This window comes from Sinohyriopsis cumingii, chromosome 13 (assembly GCF_028554795.1).
Source record: "Sinohyriopsis cumingii isolate HCF-2022 chromosome 13, ASM2855479v2, whole genome shotgun sequence".
NCBI lineage: Eukaryota > Metazoa > Mollusca > Bivalvia > Unionida > Unionidae > Sinohyriopsis > Sinohyriopsis cumingii.
In genome coordinates this window covers 3,356,318-3,376,036 of record NC_142973.1, presented here as the reverse complement: position 1 = coordinate 3,376,036, position 19,719 = coordinate 3,356,318, and the positions used below count along the sequence as shown (strand labels likewise).

General features: G+C 34.8%; 1 protein-coding gene across 2 annotated transcripts in view; it reads left to right on the top strand.

Moving 5' to 3' along the window:
• LOC149784855 (paired box protein Pax-6-like) overlaps positions 1 to 19,719 on the top strand; it is a 66,818-nt gene that overhangs the window by 34,445 nt on the left and 12,654 nt on the right. For both annotated transcript variants that reach the window (XM_089978429.1, XM_089978430.1), the window contains 2 exons: positions 1,721 to 2,067; positions 12,866 to 13,088. In XM_089978429.1, coding sequence (XP_089834555.1) covers positions 1,721 to 2,067; positions 12,866 to 13,088 — 570 coding nt within the window. The remainder of the gene's footprint in view (positions 1 to 1,720; positions 2,068 to 12,865; positions 13,089 to 19,719) is intronic.

The following is a 19,719-nucleotide window of genomic DNA, read 5'->3' as shown; positions in this document are numbered from 1 at the left end:
CCCAGTCGTATCATCGTATTCCGTCAGTAAACTATACATTTCAAATAATGAAAGTATTTTCATGATTTGTTCAGTCGCTTATAAGAAGAATATAATTAGAAAACATTTGCCTAAACTTATGATCAGGAATGAAAATACACGAAGCAAAATTACGGTTATCAACTATAATCTACCTTGCACAGATTTTGAACCAGTTCTGAAGGGCCTGGCGAGTGTTTTCTGTGTGAACTATAAGGCAGTTTTGTTGTGAATGGCAGAATCGATTGTATTTGTTTACATCCTGTTTGAAACACCCGATACCCTCTTTTCAAAAGTACCTTCATGTACGTAGTCAATTAGCTGGGGACTATGTATCATGGCACTAATTACAAACGCAGCATTATAGGCATCGTGATAATATATTGCAAAGTTTTCCTCCATATCTTTTAAAAATGTATGCAAATTATAGATTAATAAACAACGCATCTTCATAATGTTTTGTTGGGAAATTTACTAACCTGTAAAAATGTGTTCATGCTAATAACGCGTTTGATATTGGTTTCACAACGTTTTGTACATATTGCTTTCGCAACGTTTAATGCAAATTGCTTTAACAACGTTTAATGAAAATTTCTTTATTCACAAAGGCTGTAAGCATTTAATAATATCGTGGAGGTCATTAGCGAATAATCTGTCAGATACAATTTCCAGGGTACCTATTTTACTTTTGAACAAGTTTGAAATTTTCACTCCATGTTAATTTTATCCACCTGTTCATATAATTTTTTACCGCTTATGCTTCTGTTACACCAATCTGTAGTAAAAGTAATCGTGTTCTTAAGTTTAAAAATAATTTTCTTGCCATATTTCGCCATCCCAAAACCTCAAACAATTAAGGTCTATGCACTTAATTATATTTTAAAATTCACAGTGACATAGTCGAATTCAGCATTTTAAAGCACGCAGAATTAACATTTAGGGAAAATGCTTTTTATAATTAATTTTTGTTGTTGTTGTCAAGATAAAGATAGGTCAAAAGTTGACAAGATCGATTCGTTTGAAATGTGAATTCTTTTAGGTTTTAATGCATTAACCCTGTCTTTACATTCCAGCTGAGTGAGAATCCTGAACATATATGTCGGTGTATATTACAGTGTGTATGTGTGTAATGCAATTAATTAATGATAATGCAACCACGAGAGAGGTATAAGGGGTTCCAGTTGGTTACATATTGTTCGCGACCAACAAAATGAGATGTGTTTTCTATAATTCTGTTTGCCCCATTGTTGAGCGCAGAAAGTTATTTTTGCTATATAAATTTTATTTTATTTCCATATTCACTTGGATAGTTTAATGCAAAATGCGTTTTTTTCTTCACGTGGTTTGAAAGAAAATATAATGTTCACAGAACCCGGGAAGATAAAAAGGCTGCTTTGTAGATGATCTGTCAAGATACAGAACTCCCAAAGGACATACTCCCAAAAAAGACAAATTTATACGATATCCACAATATGGACTTTATCACACGAGAGCGAGTTTTTGACATGAACCATTAACCCGTTGTCTCTTTTGCATCTATTTCAACATTGTTTCTTCCATGTAGGTAAGATCCAAGTTATATATACGCATACTATATTTTTCAGCCTTGTTGGTAAGGTTAAATATTTTATAGGGAGTGATGAATGAGACGATGATGTAACTTCGTTCCTCCTGAATCATTTTGTACTTTATATTTATTTAGGCCACAGTGGTGTTAACCAGCTTGGAGGTGTCTTCGTCAACGGACGACCCCTACCAGATTCGACACGACAAAGAATTGTAGAACTGGCGCATAGTGGGGCGCGTCCGTGTGACATTTCCAGGATACTGCAAGTGTCCAACGGGTGTGTGAGCAAAATTCTAGGCAGATACTATGAGACCGGATCCATTCGACCCCGGGCAATAGGGGGAAGTAAGCCACGAGTGGCGACGAATGAAGTTGTTACGAAGATTGCACAGTACAAGAGGGAGTGTCCATCCATTTTTGCGTGGGAAATAAGGGACAGGCTTTTGTCGGATGGAGTGTGTAATCAGGAAACCATACCAAGCGTAAGTATATTTAGTGCATTGTTTGAAAAGTTTGCAGTGACTTTTAGTTATATTTATTATTCGTTTGCATTTTAAGTTTTCGCCAAGCAATTTCACTTTGCCACTGACATTAAAGTCATAACTGAACTGTTAGCATGTAACCTGGTTAAATAGCATTTTCTTTCTTTTTCTTTTCATACATTTAATGGTTTGATATTATGGTACGTTAGATTTAGATATATATGACCTTAATTGCTTTTAATGTCTTCGAAAATGTGCATGAAACCCTGCATTATTTAATCTAACATTATCTTTTACAAATGTGCCGCAGTGTACAGAATTGTAATTATCAGATGCCAAAATATAGCAACCCAAGCTGGCAAACTAATCCGTTGTGGAAATTGCATTACTCCAGTCCACCTGTGTCATCGTATGTACCATGAGCTAGCTCTTCGTTAGTAGTCTTGATCATTCACTAGGACACCGAGTTTCAGCGGCGGTGGTCTTCTCCTTAAGAGCAAAAGCCCTGGAAAATGACCATAAGCAGATCATTGACCTCATACGCTTATTGAATCATTTATCTTTTTCAACTAATAGGACATACCATTTGTTTTGTTTTTGTTCTTTGGAGTTTAACGCCATTTCTCAGCGCAAGATAGGCTATATATATGACGGCCAATATAACTAGTGGAGGAAGAACCCGGCGAAAACCCCGGTATGAACCAAGGAACCACGAGAAGCTACTGGCAGCTTTCTCAATACCCACATTAGCTGAGTCCGAGACTCGAACCCACGCAGACAGAGGTGAGACGGCAGTGATCGGTAAAGGCGAGCACTTCCGATCACTCTGCCACTCGGGGCACATATATACAATTTATTTGATTAGCCTGGACCTGGGTAGAATTGAGTAAAAACGTGGAGCAAAAGCAAAAATTCGGTTTTGGCTCAAGTCCATGACAGTTATGAGAAAAGAATGCATCGTTTGAATATGATTTGTTTTCTACAAGCGAGACCGAACTGAATGCCCTTCAATAAATAATGACCCATGTGGAATACAGCCAAGATTACTTAATTTCTTCAAGAGCCTTCCAGTGTTACACCAAAATCATCACGAAAATAGCAAGGAACTTTAAGAGCTAATGCCACGTAAACCATATGTAGTTAAATTATCCTCTCGTTACAACCATCGTTGGGGTGGGGTGGGGGAATTTCGCATAGCCTGTTCTTTTGTTTGGCATTTACCTTTCATAAAAGTACAGCTTTTTCGTTAAATTGCCTACTTTTAGTTATTGTTCTCCCGACTATTAATATATTTTAAAACCAAACAGTTTGTAATGGGTTTTTTTCCACCGAGGAAGGGAGTGTCAAAGTCGACGCTCGTTCGGGTCGTCGTTTCCTCCAGCGCAAACTTGCTACGGCCCTGCCTGGCGAAAATATTCATAATGTAAGACCAAAAATCAGACAGAGACATAACTTCGAAGAAAGGCACATCATTGATTAAATTAGAATTAGCTCTAAAGCGGTAATTATACTTTTACAGAACGACATGTATTGTTCTGTTCAAATTATATTGCTATTTCTGTAGTTGCTTATATGCTGGCAAAAAATGGGATTATATCTGCAATTATAACTTATAATCTTTTTATGGTTTTGTTTTGTTTTTCTATGTCGCGTTTGTTGCTTGTTCTACCACTAACACTGCAGTTGAATTGGTGTAAAGAGAATATAAGAAAATGAGGTCTTTAAAACAAGTGTTTGTACGAACGTAATGGTTGTTTTCGTAAGGAATTAGGGGTGGAACCTACCACGTTGAAGTATAAAACACGCATCGCCTTCGGACTACGAATGAACATATGAAAAGAAATATATCTTTGCTCCTGTTCAATATACCTTTCTATATTCAATAACTAGATAATGAGATTATAAAATTGTGAAATCAAGGTATCGAAATAGCTATCGAAATAAGTACAAATTCACGTGTTATTGTTCTCTTAAAGTTGAAGAGAATACTGATTAAATATGTTCATTTATTCCGCTTAAGATACGTATTTCAAATTTTGTCCACACGCTGTGCAGAGTTAAAAAGACCCATTACCCTAGAACGTACGAGTTTCGCCCAAACTGTTTCATAAACATTTCGCTTCTTTAGATCAATCATAGTTTTTGCGTTTATAAATCCCTGCTTAAAATTCACTTTATTCACGATCTTAACCGATATAATGCTTACTTTATTAGGCTAATACAAATGCACATTTCGTGCCACCAACGTGAGCTGAAGATAAATTATGTTGATGGGTGGCTTTCCATCACGAATGACGTTAGGAGGAACAAAAAAAAAAAAAAAAAAAAAACCAGCCTACAGGACTTGTGGTAGACAAGTACCCAGTTAGAAACCATATGAGTTTACAAAAAACTAAATTTATTCGGTTATTTTTACGAAATGAAACAATCACAACAGTTTACTTAGAAAGTTCGAGACGTATCTTATGATCCAAATTTAAAAGTGTTTGAAGATCGTTCAAGATTTTACTAAAGAAGCCAAACAATTATTTCCTGCTATTTGATGCTTTATTTGTGATATTTTACAATATTACAATATCAATGTAAATATTATTATCCGCATATTTCACATCGGGCTCTCTCTCTCTCTCTCTCGCGTGCTATGCTACAGCATTTATCAAAATCTTTCAAGTTATATATGCTTCACAAAAACTGAAATGATGCGGTTTAATCGAAACGATTGTTAAATAAACTCAACATTTCCCCATATTCACAGGTTAGGCGTACTGATCTGCTGTTATAATGTTCACGTAGCAACTCGCTTCATTTGCTGTTCGTCTTGTACCTCTTACAAAGACAGGATTCATTTTGTAAGACGTTTCGTCATTGAATATATCTCACAATTCAGATAAACCATCAATAGAATCATCGTGATATTTGTCCTGCCGCTTTCTTTCCTATACACGATAACAACAAACTTAGAGAAATAAGTACGCACAGACATTATGTGTAGACATGCGCAAGAGATACTTGAATAGATTCTGCAGTGACTAAGAAACGGTATAGTGGTATACAGACTTCAAATATTTTTTTAAAGAAAATGTTATTAATCAAAGGTTCTGTTTACAAACACGTTTTTCAAAGGAAAATAATATATTTTACATTAAATTTTATAAGCATTATCAGTAAATCAATGTAATGTGTAATATACATTGCAAAAAAATATTAGACAATTTTTTCTTAACGATGCTACATTCAATGTGAGAATATATTTAATTGAATAATCTACAGAAATATCCTACGAGGCAACGATCCGGAAATATATAATTTAATTGGAACAGGTAGTTAATGCGTCACTGACAGTCAGTCACCTGCATGTTCGTTTACACGTTTACCAGTTTTGCAAACGTTTACAGGCAATAGTCAGTTTAGCCGTTTGCACGTGTAAACCTTGCATGTGTAGTAATGGAAGGACTGTAACTAAGAAGAAGAAATTGTTACACGATTCCAAATGAACCCCAATTACTTGTTTAGTATGGTAACAGACTATGATTCAACTAATATGAAATCCGGAAAATTTAATACTTCGAAAGAGTTTTACATCAGGAATCCTCAAATTAATTAACCACGTACAGATAATTAAGGATACAGTATATGCGATGATGTAGATATTGTACTGTATTTATCATTCATATTTCTAAACAATTCTCCACAAAATAAAGTTGTTGTTTTTTTTTTTTTGTTGTTGTTGTCTTGGACAAGATATTTTTAAAAGACTTCTGAAAACTCGAAGTAGACTTAATCAGTATTCATTATTCGAGTAAGAGATATGAAGACATCATTATACGGGACGTGAACCACTCGCTAATTATCTCCACACCTCTTGTCGTCATTATCGTTGTGGTCCCCGTGCCCCTCAAAAGGACGCTGCGGGTTTTTTCACTCTCTTTTCTACGACCGCTTGGCACCCCGGGTAGTTTTATTCATCCGCGAAATATATTAGTACCGCATCTGCTTAAGTATTGACAATGAATCAACCCCATCAAAGGTATTTAACAATCAGCCAGGAGATGGAGACGGTTGGTGGATGTAAGGGATATTATATTTATTGTACTTGGAAAGAATTTTGTCACATTAAAGCTTAAAAAGTACGAAGATCAAATAGATCCTACAATGAGGTGATTGGTGTTAGCAATCTTATGAGCAACCCGCCCAAAGGAGAGATCAAGCATGTGAAAGTAAATTTAAAAGACACAAATCTTGAATTTTTCTTCTTTGGCCGTTTTTATTTTTTTTGGGGGGGGTATAATAAAGTTTGAAAATTAGTGACTTAGCAACATTCTGAGTACAACCGATGGAAATTAAAATTATAGGAAGAGGTCGTGATTATTAACAACAGAGGGAAATTTTGGGAAATTTTGTTTTAGTATCAGAAAAGATGTGGTGAACAATGAAAGCGACGGTTGCCTACCTTGAGCACTGTCCATTAAAATATAATGATTTTCGAGTATTGCAACAAAATTTCTAATCTATGTAAGAATTAGCACATTAGGCTTTTTTTTTTAAAAAGGATAAAAAAAATTCTCATATGAATTTCAAGTTTTACAACAAAATATTAAAAAAAACAAAGAAAAAAGTCTTGAATAATACACATAGCAAAATTATTGATTAAAATCTTTTGTAAGTAAAGCTGTTAAAGATGCCACATTTAAGATAATTTTGATTTTAATCTGTGTACAATTTGTATTCATTAAAAGATGAGTGAAACTATTTGCCATTACTAAAACCATCAGGGGGACAACCAAAATAATAATTACTACTAATACTACTTATTTTTATTGTTCTCATAGTTTTCAATTATAGTAGTTAAGCATGTTAATTGTTTATGACGTAATAGTTGTATTTTTGATGTTTTCAGTAGTAAATAATTTATAGATTTTTAACGCTGGAAAATCATTCTTTTATTAGAAATTTAAATTATGTAAACTTAATGACAGAATTATATTGACAAGATATACCGTAAAAATAAATGGATCAATTCTATTAATAAAGACATCTAAAAAATTCATTTTTATAAACGACACGGCTAGATAAATAAATAAATAAATAAATACTTTTTGTGTTTAACTCAGCAACAATGATTTAATTGTTTCGATTTTGATCAATTAAATCTGATATTATTGTTATGCATTATTTTAATAATGAAGACTTTGGAATCAGGAGATAATATGTTTAGATAAATTTTATGCTATGAGTCCCACTTCTATCTTTTTGATACATACAGTTTTTATGCTGAGTCCCACTTCTATCTTGTTGATACATACAATTTGTATGTTGAGTCCCACTTCTATCTTGTTGATACAAACAATTTGTATGCTGAATCCCACTTCTATCTTGCTGATACATAAAATTTTATGCTGAGTCTCATTTCTATCTCGTTGATACATACAATTTTTACGCTTTGAGTCACGCTTCTAAGTTTTTATTACAATGATATGTTCTATTGTTTTTTTTTTACAAAACGTTTTCTGTAACTATTTTGAAGTTCTGACTTTCACACATTGGTCGAAAGATAAAAGTCCATCTTTACAAAGTTGCGACCTGCCACCGAAAAAATCTTGTGTATGCCTATTCTTTAGTTGAACTTAAAATAGCGGTTTTATTTTTTTAAATTATTATTATTATTATTATTATTATTATTATTATTATTATTATTATTATTATTTCTTTTTTTAAAAATCACACAATAACTTACGTAAACCTTAAATGTGACTAAGTGCATCACCTATCGATTCCAACAACACACATGTATAATAGAAATAAATATAAAAAATAACTTATTTAGAGTTTTAAAATATTTACTTGGAATTTCTACGGTTCAGAGCGCTTGAATCCAAACTGTTTTCTTTAATTTTGATATTAGACACATGTTTGGGGGTTTTCTCTTCAGTCAAATTCACCTTAAAGGAATTTGTTATTCTTCATTGAGTAAAGCAAAAGAACTCAAAAGCTCAACTATACGGTTTTCCCTCTGAAGGCTGTACGGCTTCCGCTGGTCAATTAGGAGAGAAATTTAATTAATAAAGTATTTTCCTCTGACCGATTCTTTCTTCTCCTTGCAATGGCCTAAAAGTCAAGTACAGACCGCTAAGGTCGACATTTCGCTATGGAACATCATTCTTTCAATTCTTGTCCATGTACAAATGACCACTCTCTATAACTTGTCGAGCTCAACACCATATGGCAAATCTTTAGTTGGGCCACAAGTACAGGAACTAAGTGTTTGATTTGTGTCCCGAAAAGTTAAGGCCACTTTAACATCAATCAATTAATTGCTTCCCAAATAATCAAGAGAGGTTTGGACCATTAATCTATTGTAGGAATCACGGTTGATACTGCTGTGTACTTCAGACTGGAACAATTCCGTTGCAGAAACGTAGATCACTGCTTCCGAACTTCGCTAGCAATACAACCGTATTTGCATGTAGATCTGTGTAAAGAATACTGTCTCTAAGATTTGTTTAGGTATCTAAGAGTAACTGTTTATTCCATAAACCTACCGTTTGTTTTTTCATGCCCAAGGTTCGTCCAGAAAAATTTCCACAAACCAGCCGGCGAGCTGGATTAAGCTGCACTGTCACATCTGCGTTTTCCTCTTAAAATGAAATCATGTTCGCCTGAGTGAACAGTTCCCTTTTTAAGAGCTGATTGTCAAAATGTTCCCTTCTAATTTGCATTGGGGCCTCATTATTTAAGTAAAGATCATCAATATTAACTACATTGGGCCGTTACCCAAATAACTTTATTTCAGGAGATAATTTGAAATCTCTGACCGACATAATATGCTTTTTATCATTAATCATACAATGTGTTCATTATTAAATATCAGTTTTTGATTTCCTGAAACAATCATGATAATCTTAAAGATTACAGTATCATGAAAAATGTTAGTTTAAATACGAATGTTTTCTTGATAATTTTCCGACCACTTTATGATTACCAACTTCCTATACAATATCAGGATATTTCTCAAAGGCATGAATACAGTTCCTTCTTACTTATTTTACAGACGCAATAAAATCTTTCATCATCATATGTGGCTAGACATTAAAGTGAAGTCCTATGTGTTCTAATTTCTCAGTTCCGGACTCTTGTAGAAAGTACGTCTTGCATTAATCAGCAACAAAGAGAAAAACGAACTCATTTTTGTGCGCTATCATATCGGTAATGTTTGCCCTATTTGCCGGAAGCTTTAGACTTTAATCAAGTGTAAGGCATTACGCGAACCTCGGCACTTCTCCGGAATTATTTTACGCTTATCTAGACACATGAAATTCAGCTCTAGGCTGGTTCATGGGCAAGTCAGCTTAAAGAGGTACATTGACAAAACATAGTGTCCCGACTGACTTACTAACAGGATGAGGAAAATGGAAAAAAATCGCATATTTGCATTGTCCTTCCGCTTGTTGGATGGTCACAATAAAAGTTGGTTGTACGTCTCCTTTTTCCTCAATGCCTCCAACGCTTTGGGATCTGTTCAAGTATTAAATCATGAAGACTGTTATTGATAAATAAATGACCTGGACGTAATTACAGAAGAATAGAAGAATAAAACCTTTGGAAGACCTTCGGCCAAAAATAGAACACCTGCAAATAAATTTTAAAATTATCGCTCTATATTTAACCTTCAATTGTAGGTTATTGTTCAAATTTACATATTAAATCGACTGTTCCAACCAGCACGTGTACAAAAGTTACAAATTGATTATCACCGGCGTCCCGATAAATTTGGAAATGAAGCATAAAGAAAAGCCAATTTCTCCGAAAAGAAGACTAAGATGCAGATGGGTTTATCAAATTTTTATAAGATTTCAATTCTTGATCCCACAGTTTGCTCAAATTTCGCACCAGTTTCTCGATGCGTCCCTGTTCATTTGTCATCTAATGACTGGTGCTCCATTAGAATTACTTTCGACCAAAGGGAATTGATCTCCCAAAGGACGAACCAATAGAGCCCAGTCATTAGTGAAAACACTCACATTGTGGAATCTTGTAATGTAAAAGGATTGAAAAAGTTTTGTTCGTCAGTCAATAAAGCTCCCTATAATCCCTAAGAGATTGGCACCAGTCTAATAGGAGTCAATGCCTTCTTGCAACATGATTTCTTGGGATTTTCGAACACGAAGTAACATCATTGGACATCAAAATGTGTTGAAAATAAAGTAAACAATCTAATCTTTAAGTACAACGAAAACATCTGAGGCGCTTAATAAAGAAAATTAAGAGAGAAGACATTGTCCAATTTTTTTTTAAAAACAAATATTTTTTTATTCAAGTCAAATCAAAGCATGGCACATATTTGAGTCAATTAACATAAAAATTTATGAATGGAACTATACGACCTACATTCATGGAGAAGGGTGTATGTATGTGTGTTCATATGCGTTTTTTTTTTTAAATTAATATTTTCAAATAGCATTCTCTTCTTTCTTCTGATAGACATGGATGTATTTATTAATGATCCATTCATGCGCTGTTTTTTTTTTTTTGTTGTTAATTTTTTCTTTCACACTAACTATTTATGTTATCAGCTATTGACATGTGATATACAACTGTTTCCAAAATTGTCTGATTGGCCCTTCACATCCCATACTGTCTAAAGCAACATATTTCTCATTAAATGAAAGACAACACACCTAATACGGTTGATATTGCAATCTTCACTCCAGAATTACAGCGTTTAGGATAAATAAATACATTCACACTCTCTTTGCATAAAATAGTTCGTTATTTCAACATCTTGTAATTCCAGGACTACCACGGACACAAGAATTGAACGATTCTGATTTACACCTACATTGACCCTTGAGTACATTAACAGATAAAAAGGCTGCTGTTTTAGCAAAATAATAATTGTTCGATATTCAGTTTCTAACAACAGGAAAATATAAAATACATGGCACTAACTTATTTCAGTTATTCATAATGAAGAAAACTCTTGGATACATTTGATGCGGTTGTATCATTTAACGTGTACCCCTGTCTTTCCCATATTTTGTTGTGTATTTTTGGATGATGCTTCCTTCAAATATTTCATGTTGCAAGGTTCAGAATTGAACCATTTCTATGGTTTATTAGAATTTAATCTTCCAAGACTTTTTCTATGAAGCATCTACAACGCTACAGAATTAACAAAATATTTTTTCTAAATCTGGTACAAGGAAGAATGTAAATCAAACATTAACAAACTCTGTGACCGTGTTGACCATAAGAAAGTCATATAAATGATTTATCTGTACTAATTAGAAACAAATACATTTAACTTTTCCAGTTTAGTTTCAATAATTCTTTTTTAAAGATGAACATTTCAAGTACCTCTTAATAATGTCCCAAAGTTGTAAATTAAAAATTCAAATTTAAACGCCCGGAAACATTGAAGCCCGGAAGCCTGAAAGACAGGGCTGATGGGGAAGCAGAGTCTGGTTTAGTTATGTCTGATGCCCCGGTGCTAGACATCACTTTAAACTGCCATACTGCAGACATCGTAGCGATATGACTGGAAAATTGTTAAAGCTACGTTAAAAATCTAAATCACACACATATACACAGCCAGCTTCACGTCGGTCCATATGAGGTTTTCTTGTCAACGCGACCTTTTCAAGAAACGATTCAGATATTTTCACATTCCGTAGGTACTGTTTTGTCTTTTGAGAAGCTTTTGTATTAATCATTGATTCAACATGAAACGTTATCTTTCAAGGTTTTATATTCATTCACCTTATTTCATCACGAGTGTTCTGAGACACCTATACATGTATTCTTGCCGTGAAGACATAAATTCATTTTAGATGTGACTATATTTATTATCCACATGTAGACAAATATTGAAGTGGAAATTATTTCCTACGTATCTTAAACATTATTAAACATTAAAATTTCTTTATTATAAATCATATATTGATCACACTCCCTTCTTTGAGTGCTTCAAAACATTGGTTTGATTTTGGATACAGGATAAACGACTTTAACGATTTATAGATATTTGGTTTTGAAACTTAAGCATAAAAACATTTGGCTCAGACAGACAGACAGACAGACACTAATATAGCAGCTGCATATTATCTAGAGGGAACACCCCTCACAATTACTGGCATTATATATTTCACATCACAAGAGCTACCTCATTTTTTAGGAATTGTAACGATCATGTTTTATCTAGATAACTCCTGGATAATCGGATGAAATCGCAATTAAATTGAAGAACAACAAATGAACATTCATAGTATGATTGTGTTGAACTTAGGCCTCAAATCGCATCGCGTCATGAACCTAACCCGTGTCCGATTAAAACCTAACCCGTGTCCGATTAAAACCTAACCCGTTTCCGATTAAAACCTAACCCGTGTCCGATTAAAACCTAACCCGTGTCCGATTAAAACCTAACCCGTGTCCCGTTTCCGATTAAAACCTAACCCGTGTCCGATTAAAACCTAACCCGTGTCCGATTAAAACCTATCCCGTGTCCGATTAAAACCTAACCCGTGTCCCATTAAAATCTTTTATATGCAATATTTCAGACTCAGCACTCCCTTACTTTTTCTGCCTTTGAGAAATCGTTCTTTATGTAGATCCAAATATTAGATCTTCCCTCTTTTGTAGAAACCCCTTTGGACTCTCAAATAGCACTAGAGATTTTTTTTCACAACACAACCGATTATTTTGTCTTTCTTTGTCTTTAAGGTATGAAATGTTTTCATTGGATCATCAAGCGTTGTGAGCATCATCGTGTTTTTAAAGCAAAATATTTGCTAACTTTCAGGTGTCATCGATAAACCGAGTTTTGAGGACATTAGCGAGTGATAGCCAGAAAATGGTAGGTGCTCCAGGAAGCATGTACGAGAAACTAGGGCTACTTAATGGTCAGTGGACCAGGCCCAATCCATGGTACACACCACCAAACGTTTCAATGCCAGGACTGGGAGGACCGTCATATGGAGCACACCACCAACAACCAACTCCATCCATAGGACTAGACAAAAAGCGTAAGTTCACATTTTACTTTAAAATTCATAGATTAAAGCGTTTCCTTGCTATTGTCTTCAAGAAATTTCCATTTTTTTCGTATTTATTTTCTAAAGCTCGGCGATCCTCCTCCTTTAAGTTTAATACTCGTATGTAGTGTTCCAAATATTGTTATTTTACTGTACGAATAAAATAAGGTGTCTTCATTAAAGCACACATGCAAACAAGGTTCTTTTAACCTCCTTTCTATGCGATATATTGAGAAATCGTTCATTTATATATGCATGCATTGTATTTTACTTAATTTATTTAAGTACATTGTTCAACGCTTGTATGAGCAGACCTTGTATAAATACATGGTTGGCATTTAATTTAGTAATTTCTGTAGGAATACTTATTATTTATTTTGATATTAAACTACTAGGAGCTTACGATGGCTTTCTCACAACAAGAAATAGATTAACATTTATCAAGGACTAATTGGTTTATCATTATATTCTCACAAACGTATGTTGGGTGGTGCCGGATTACCCATTAAGCACACTAAGCACGTGCTTATGGCCCCATCCCAACAGGGGCACCAGAAGACATTCAAATTAATTGTTCACGAAAAAATTGTTTGACTTATTTATGTGTATGACCATTTCGATCTGCTTGTAAGAGCATTTTGATTTAGAATGATGGCAACGCGTATTTTCTCATCTTTTTAGCTTTTAATATTGTTCTTTTAGTTCCACATTTTGTAAGATGGGGGTGTTGGCTCTACAATATTTTCAGTGCTTAGGGCCCTGGAAGGCCTTAATCTGGCACTGATGTTAGGCATCCAGTTACCATTTTGTTCTGTCTGCATTTCTGCTATTTTTTAATGTATTTCATAAAAATAATTAATATTTATCCAGGAACATCAGTAGATTATTACATTATTACATGTTACGTTCAATTCAGTTATTTCTCAGATTGATTTTATTCTATTTGACTTTTCGCAGTTCGTAAATGAAGTTCTTAAAATGTATGTCCACGTGACTAATTCACATTTTAGCATTTAGCTCAGATAGCATGCGATCTGCACCTATTTAACGTGTTACACGTTGTTCAATAACGGTATGAAATATTTGAGAGCTGGACTTTTCCTAAAAGAATTATTTCTGTGTAGAACGAACAACGGATAGTTTCAAAAGATGAAGACAAAGAAGGCTCCAACAAATAAGTGTAAAATATTTAAACGTTACATCACAATTGAATAAACCGTCCTAAAGCTATCATTTCGAAATTGTATTGCTGTTAAGGATGACTTTACCTTTTCCCTATAATAAAATACTAGCTTGAGATTTTTTTAGTTTACTGTACTTATTGGCAAATCCTTTACTGTCTGAACGAGATTTCAGTTAGAGTCTGCCAGGATAAAAACAGGTCTAACTAGAAGTGCCCATGCACGCAATATTAATGAGGAATGCGGCTGGCTCACTCTCTCAAGAAGAAGAAAATCCTACAAATCTTCATTTTGCATATAATTATTTATAATTATTAAAGTTATTTAAATTAAATGCTACCCCCTTTGGTGGGAGAAATGACAACAGACAATTTACGATATTGACAGAACTTTTCTATACTAAATTCCAGACTCGAAATATCAAAAAAATTATTTCTTTAACTCTTCTATTCTTATAAGGAATACAATAACCGAAAATGTCAAATCGGAAAGCGAGTTTTAAATATTTTAAAAGTATATTACACACACACACACACACACACACACACACACACACACACGTTCTTTCTTTTTATGTTTCTGGTGATCGCAAATGCTTTGTTATTCATATTAGGATCAGAAACCAACCTGATAGACAGTCCCTTATACAACTTTGGGGTAGAAGCAGAAATATTTTCATGTGCACTCAATACAAACTTAAATGGCCAAATGTAATACTTAGTCTCAACGAAATGCCCGTCCCGCTGTCAATAAACAGTCTCTTTTTTGGCATGCCTGAACTTGCAACTGATCACAATTTTAATATCTTTAAGCTGTTTCAAGAATACATTAACGATACGGGGCGTTTTGGCTAATGATTCTTCATTTAACTCCGTATATAATGAATATTAATTATATTACTCTTCTTCAGACTGTAAAATGACCAATCGATAGTAACGTAGGTGCATTACATAATGGCAACACCACTGCTTTCTGGCATAGGAAATCTCACCTCTTTTTTCTTTTATTGAAGTTGTATCCGTTAACTATCAGCACACCTAATGTGTTGCTGTTGTTTATTTCTTTTTCTTCTGAAACTTGTCACATTTGATTAATTTGTGCCATTATATTTTAATGGGAAATGGCTTATTTAATGTTGTGAGGACTTGTAGCCCAACCCCTTTTACATAATGTAGCAAATAAGATATGTTTAAACTACGTCTGAAAGTACTTTTGCTGGTTTGTATTCATTGTTGTTATGAGCCAGTCTCTTGAAAAAACGTACACCATCAGTATAATCATCACAACAGGTTCTTTTCACTTTTGCAAATCTCCAATTTGGATGCTTTAATCTAAGAGTTTACCTATATCAGTGCTACAAAAGCTGCATTGCTTGCCACACATCACGGGTTTCTACCTTCGATCAAGTCTGCATTGCTTGCCACACATCACGGGTTTCTACCTTCGATCAAGGCTGCATTGCTTGCTACACATCATGGGTTTCTACCATAGATCAAGGCTGCATTGCTTGCTACACATCATGGGTTTCTACCTTCGATCAAGTTTGCAGCGCTTGTACACATCATAGATTTTTACCTTCGATCAAGGCTGCAATGCTTGCTACACATCATGGGTTTCTATCAATGACAAGGCTGCATTGCTTGCTACAAATCATGGACTTCTACCAAAGATCAAGGCTGCATTGCTTGCTACACATCATGGGTTTCTATCAATGACCAAGGATGCATTGCTTGCTACAAATCATGGACTTCTACCAAAGATCAAGGCTGCATTGTTTGCTACACATCATGGGTTTCTATCAATGACCAAGGATGCATTGCTTACTACAAATCATGGACTTCTAACAAAGATCAAGGCTGCATTGCTCACTACACATCATGGGTTTCTATCAATGACCAAGGATGCATTGCTTATTACAAATCATGGACTTCTACCAAAGATCAAGGCTGCATTGCTTGCTACACATCATGGGTTTCTATCAATGACCAAGGATGTATTGCTTGCTACAAATCATGGGTTTATACCTAAGATGAAGGCTGCATTGCTTGCTTCACACCATGGGCTTCTATCTAAGATCAAGGCTGCATTGCTTGCTACACGTCGTGTGTTTCTATCAATGACCAAGGATGCATTGATTGCCACACATCATGGGTTTCTACCATAGATCAAAGCTGCATTGATTGCTACACATCATGGACTTCTACCATAGATCAAGGTTGCATTGCTTGCTACACATCATGGGTTTCTATCAATGACCAAGGATGCATTGCTTATTACAAATCATGGACTTCTACCAAAGATCAAGGCTGCATTGCTTGCTACACATCATGGGTTTCTATGAATGACTAAGGATGCATTGCTTATTACAAATCATGGACTTCTACCAAAGATCAAGGCTGCATTGCTTGCTACAATCATGGGTTTCTATCAATGATCAAGGCTGCATTGCTCGCTACACATCATGGATTTATACCTAAGATGAAGGCTGCATTGCTTGCTACACATCATGGATATATACCTAAGATCAAGGCTGCATTGCTTGCTACACATCATGGGCTTGTACCTAAGATGAAGGCTGCATTGCTTGCTACACATCATGGGCTTCTACCTAAGATGAAGGCTGTATTGCTTGCTACACATCATGGATTTTGCTTTCGATTAATTTGTCGGGAAGTTTCTTACATAGTGACTGCAATTTGAATCGATTAAAAAAGTATCAGTCATGCAAAATCCACTATTTACTCTTGCAGTTGGATGTGTTAATTCCTCTGTCCTGTCACTTCAAAGGATCGGCTTCTGTGACGTAATGGGTTCTCCGACATACAAACGAGAGTATATCTGTTGGATGTCCTATTAATATTGTATTAGCTATGTGTAACTAGAAGGGTACATCAATGGCAAAAATCAGAGGAGAACTCCATTAAAATGTGCCGCAATGAAAGTAAAACAGATTATTGAGATCGTTAACAATTCAAAGTTTTATTTCTGAATAAGATGCTTTTGGTGGGAGAAAGAAATGTTTCTCTTTATTGTTGACTGACGTCGCGATGTCTAGCCCTCCTTTCATTGACCAAACCTAATCCCTTCCTATATAAATAACCAATGTAATAGAACAGTTTAAATTCCCCAATCTTAAGAGTGTTTCTCAATTGCAGGACGGATTCTTTCTTTCATTACGAATGACTTCTATTGTGAAGGGGATAAATATTTTAAGATCTATTGACCAAATAAACTTAAGCTCGTAGCGATATAAGCCCAAATAAAATATGTAATGCACACGTCCTTTCACAGCGTCCCACAGTTAAGTTTCCTTTGCCACCGTGAAAAAAATCCAGTCCATGCGAATGTATGATTTCTTTTAATTCAATTCGGCGGAAGATGCCTTTTTAAATTGAGCAATGTAGCTGAAGCGGATGAATACATAATGCTACAACTGAACCGAGTAAATGGGATTTTTCAACACCTCTACCTGTTACTTCACTTTTTGTCAGGTCCTATCTCAGATTTATTTATCGATTTAAACACATAAATAATAAGATAAGCATTTTTAGCTTATATTTATTGAAGGCAACCACCGATAAATGCGTCGAGAAAATGTCATTGACCTTTGGAGTAATGGAGTCGTGTTTTTCCTTGGTATATAGATATAAAAGCCTCATTTTTCACCTTTTGGCAACATGCTAAATAAACATAGTAAGATAAAAAAATGTTTATAAATATCTCTTACTGAATTTACCTAAAATACGTCTGACAATTTACTAGTTTACTTGAACTGTTTCCCTTGTACATTGTGTTCTAATGATGCTAACTCCTGTACTACTACTGTACAGCTGTCACGTTGATATAAAATACGATCCTCGACATTCAAGATGGAGAAACAATGGCATATATTAGGTCACTGGAGACTATAATTTAGTCTCAAATAGCAATGTGTCCCAAGTAAAAAGGGGACATAAAACGTGTGTACACTGCATCGAACCAAGCTCTCCGCTGAAGCGAACGGTCTCGCCACGCTGGAGCTATTTATTGTGGCCACGTTCCGGGCAGTGGTCGGTGTCATTACTAGAGAAAAAAATCCTCCTACCCCGTCATTAGTCTAATTTAAACCGTAATTTACTGCAAATATTATTCAAAGTTACGAGGGCAATAGGTTCGCTTGTAATGAAATGAAATTGATGATAATACCTTGCACTTTATGATCCCGACTCTTTCTAAACAAACGTTGGGCAATTTCACAAAGAAACACAAGTAAAACCTCTAATATACATCGGGACGATTGGTGTAAAACCTCTAATATACATCTGGACGATTGGTGTAATTTCAGGTTTCTTATCGTTTATCATGTTTGTTGACCGGCAATTAAAGTTCACTTGATACACTGATATTGTCCAGAAATATTCATGAACTCCGTGGTTTTCAAATCGAATCCATTTTTTAAAGTTACAATTTACCTGAAGTATAAATGTGGATTTATTCTTGTCTATGACTTAAATAATCTGGATCTAAAATATTCTTAACTAATTTTATCTACAATGGAAAAGGGGATATTGATTTTATAAGTCGTGTTGTATGATATCAATATTTATAGATCATGTTCAAACTGAAATCAGACAATGGGCACGACTCTCGCCATTACAGAGGAATTTTCGTTCCCGCGGCGTAACTTCCATCCTATATTTTCGTTCTCCGATTTCTTTAACAAACTTATATTTACGCGGTGGTAAATTCAGCATTTCCTCCATTAATTATCTTGTTAACTAAGTGGGTGGAATACATACCGTTTAAATTATTGATCTAATTAACACGGTTCCTGCCATTAAACGTGAATTCTGTTGCTGCTTTAACACGTTCTGTAATTAAAAAATATATCAGCTTTCTTGTTGAGGGGCACATACAGTGTTAGATGGAGCTTTTATTTAGAAGGTTCATGTAGACATTTAATGATAATTATGTGTGTTATTTGGGGATGTGTGTGTGTGTGTGATTTGGATTTTGAATGTAGCTTTAACAATTTTTCAGTCATATTGCTAAGATGTCTGCAGTGTGGCAGTTTAAGGTGATGTCTAGCACTGGGGCATCATGTCGCAGACATGTAGCATGATGTCAAACCCAGTCACATTATCCTGACACCTTGCCAACCAGTCCTAACACTAACCTCTTAATGCTGAGCGTCTAGCGAAGCAACTGTTAGTACCATTTTTATAAGTCTTTGGTATGACTCGGCCGGGGTTCGAACCCTGTTTCTGGGGAAAAAATATGATGGAGTCAACGGTGGCTGCGGCATAGTAGTTTGGTTAATTGAATTATTTATAAGTAAGCTCTTACAAATGTATCTTTTTCCCAGAAATAGAGATAACTTTTGTAGTAAATGATGGGACTAAAAGCTGTACGAGTGCATGATCTAATACAACTAATGATGTGATAATTGTTCTTTTATTTAA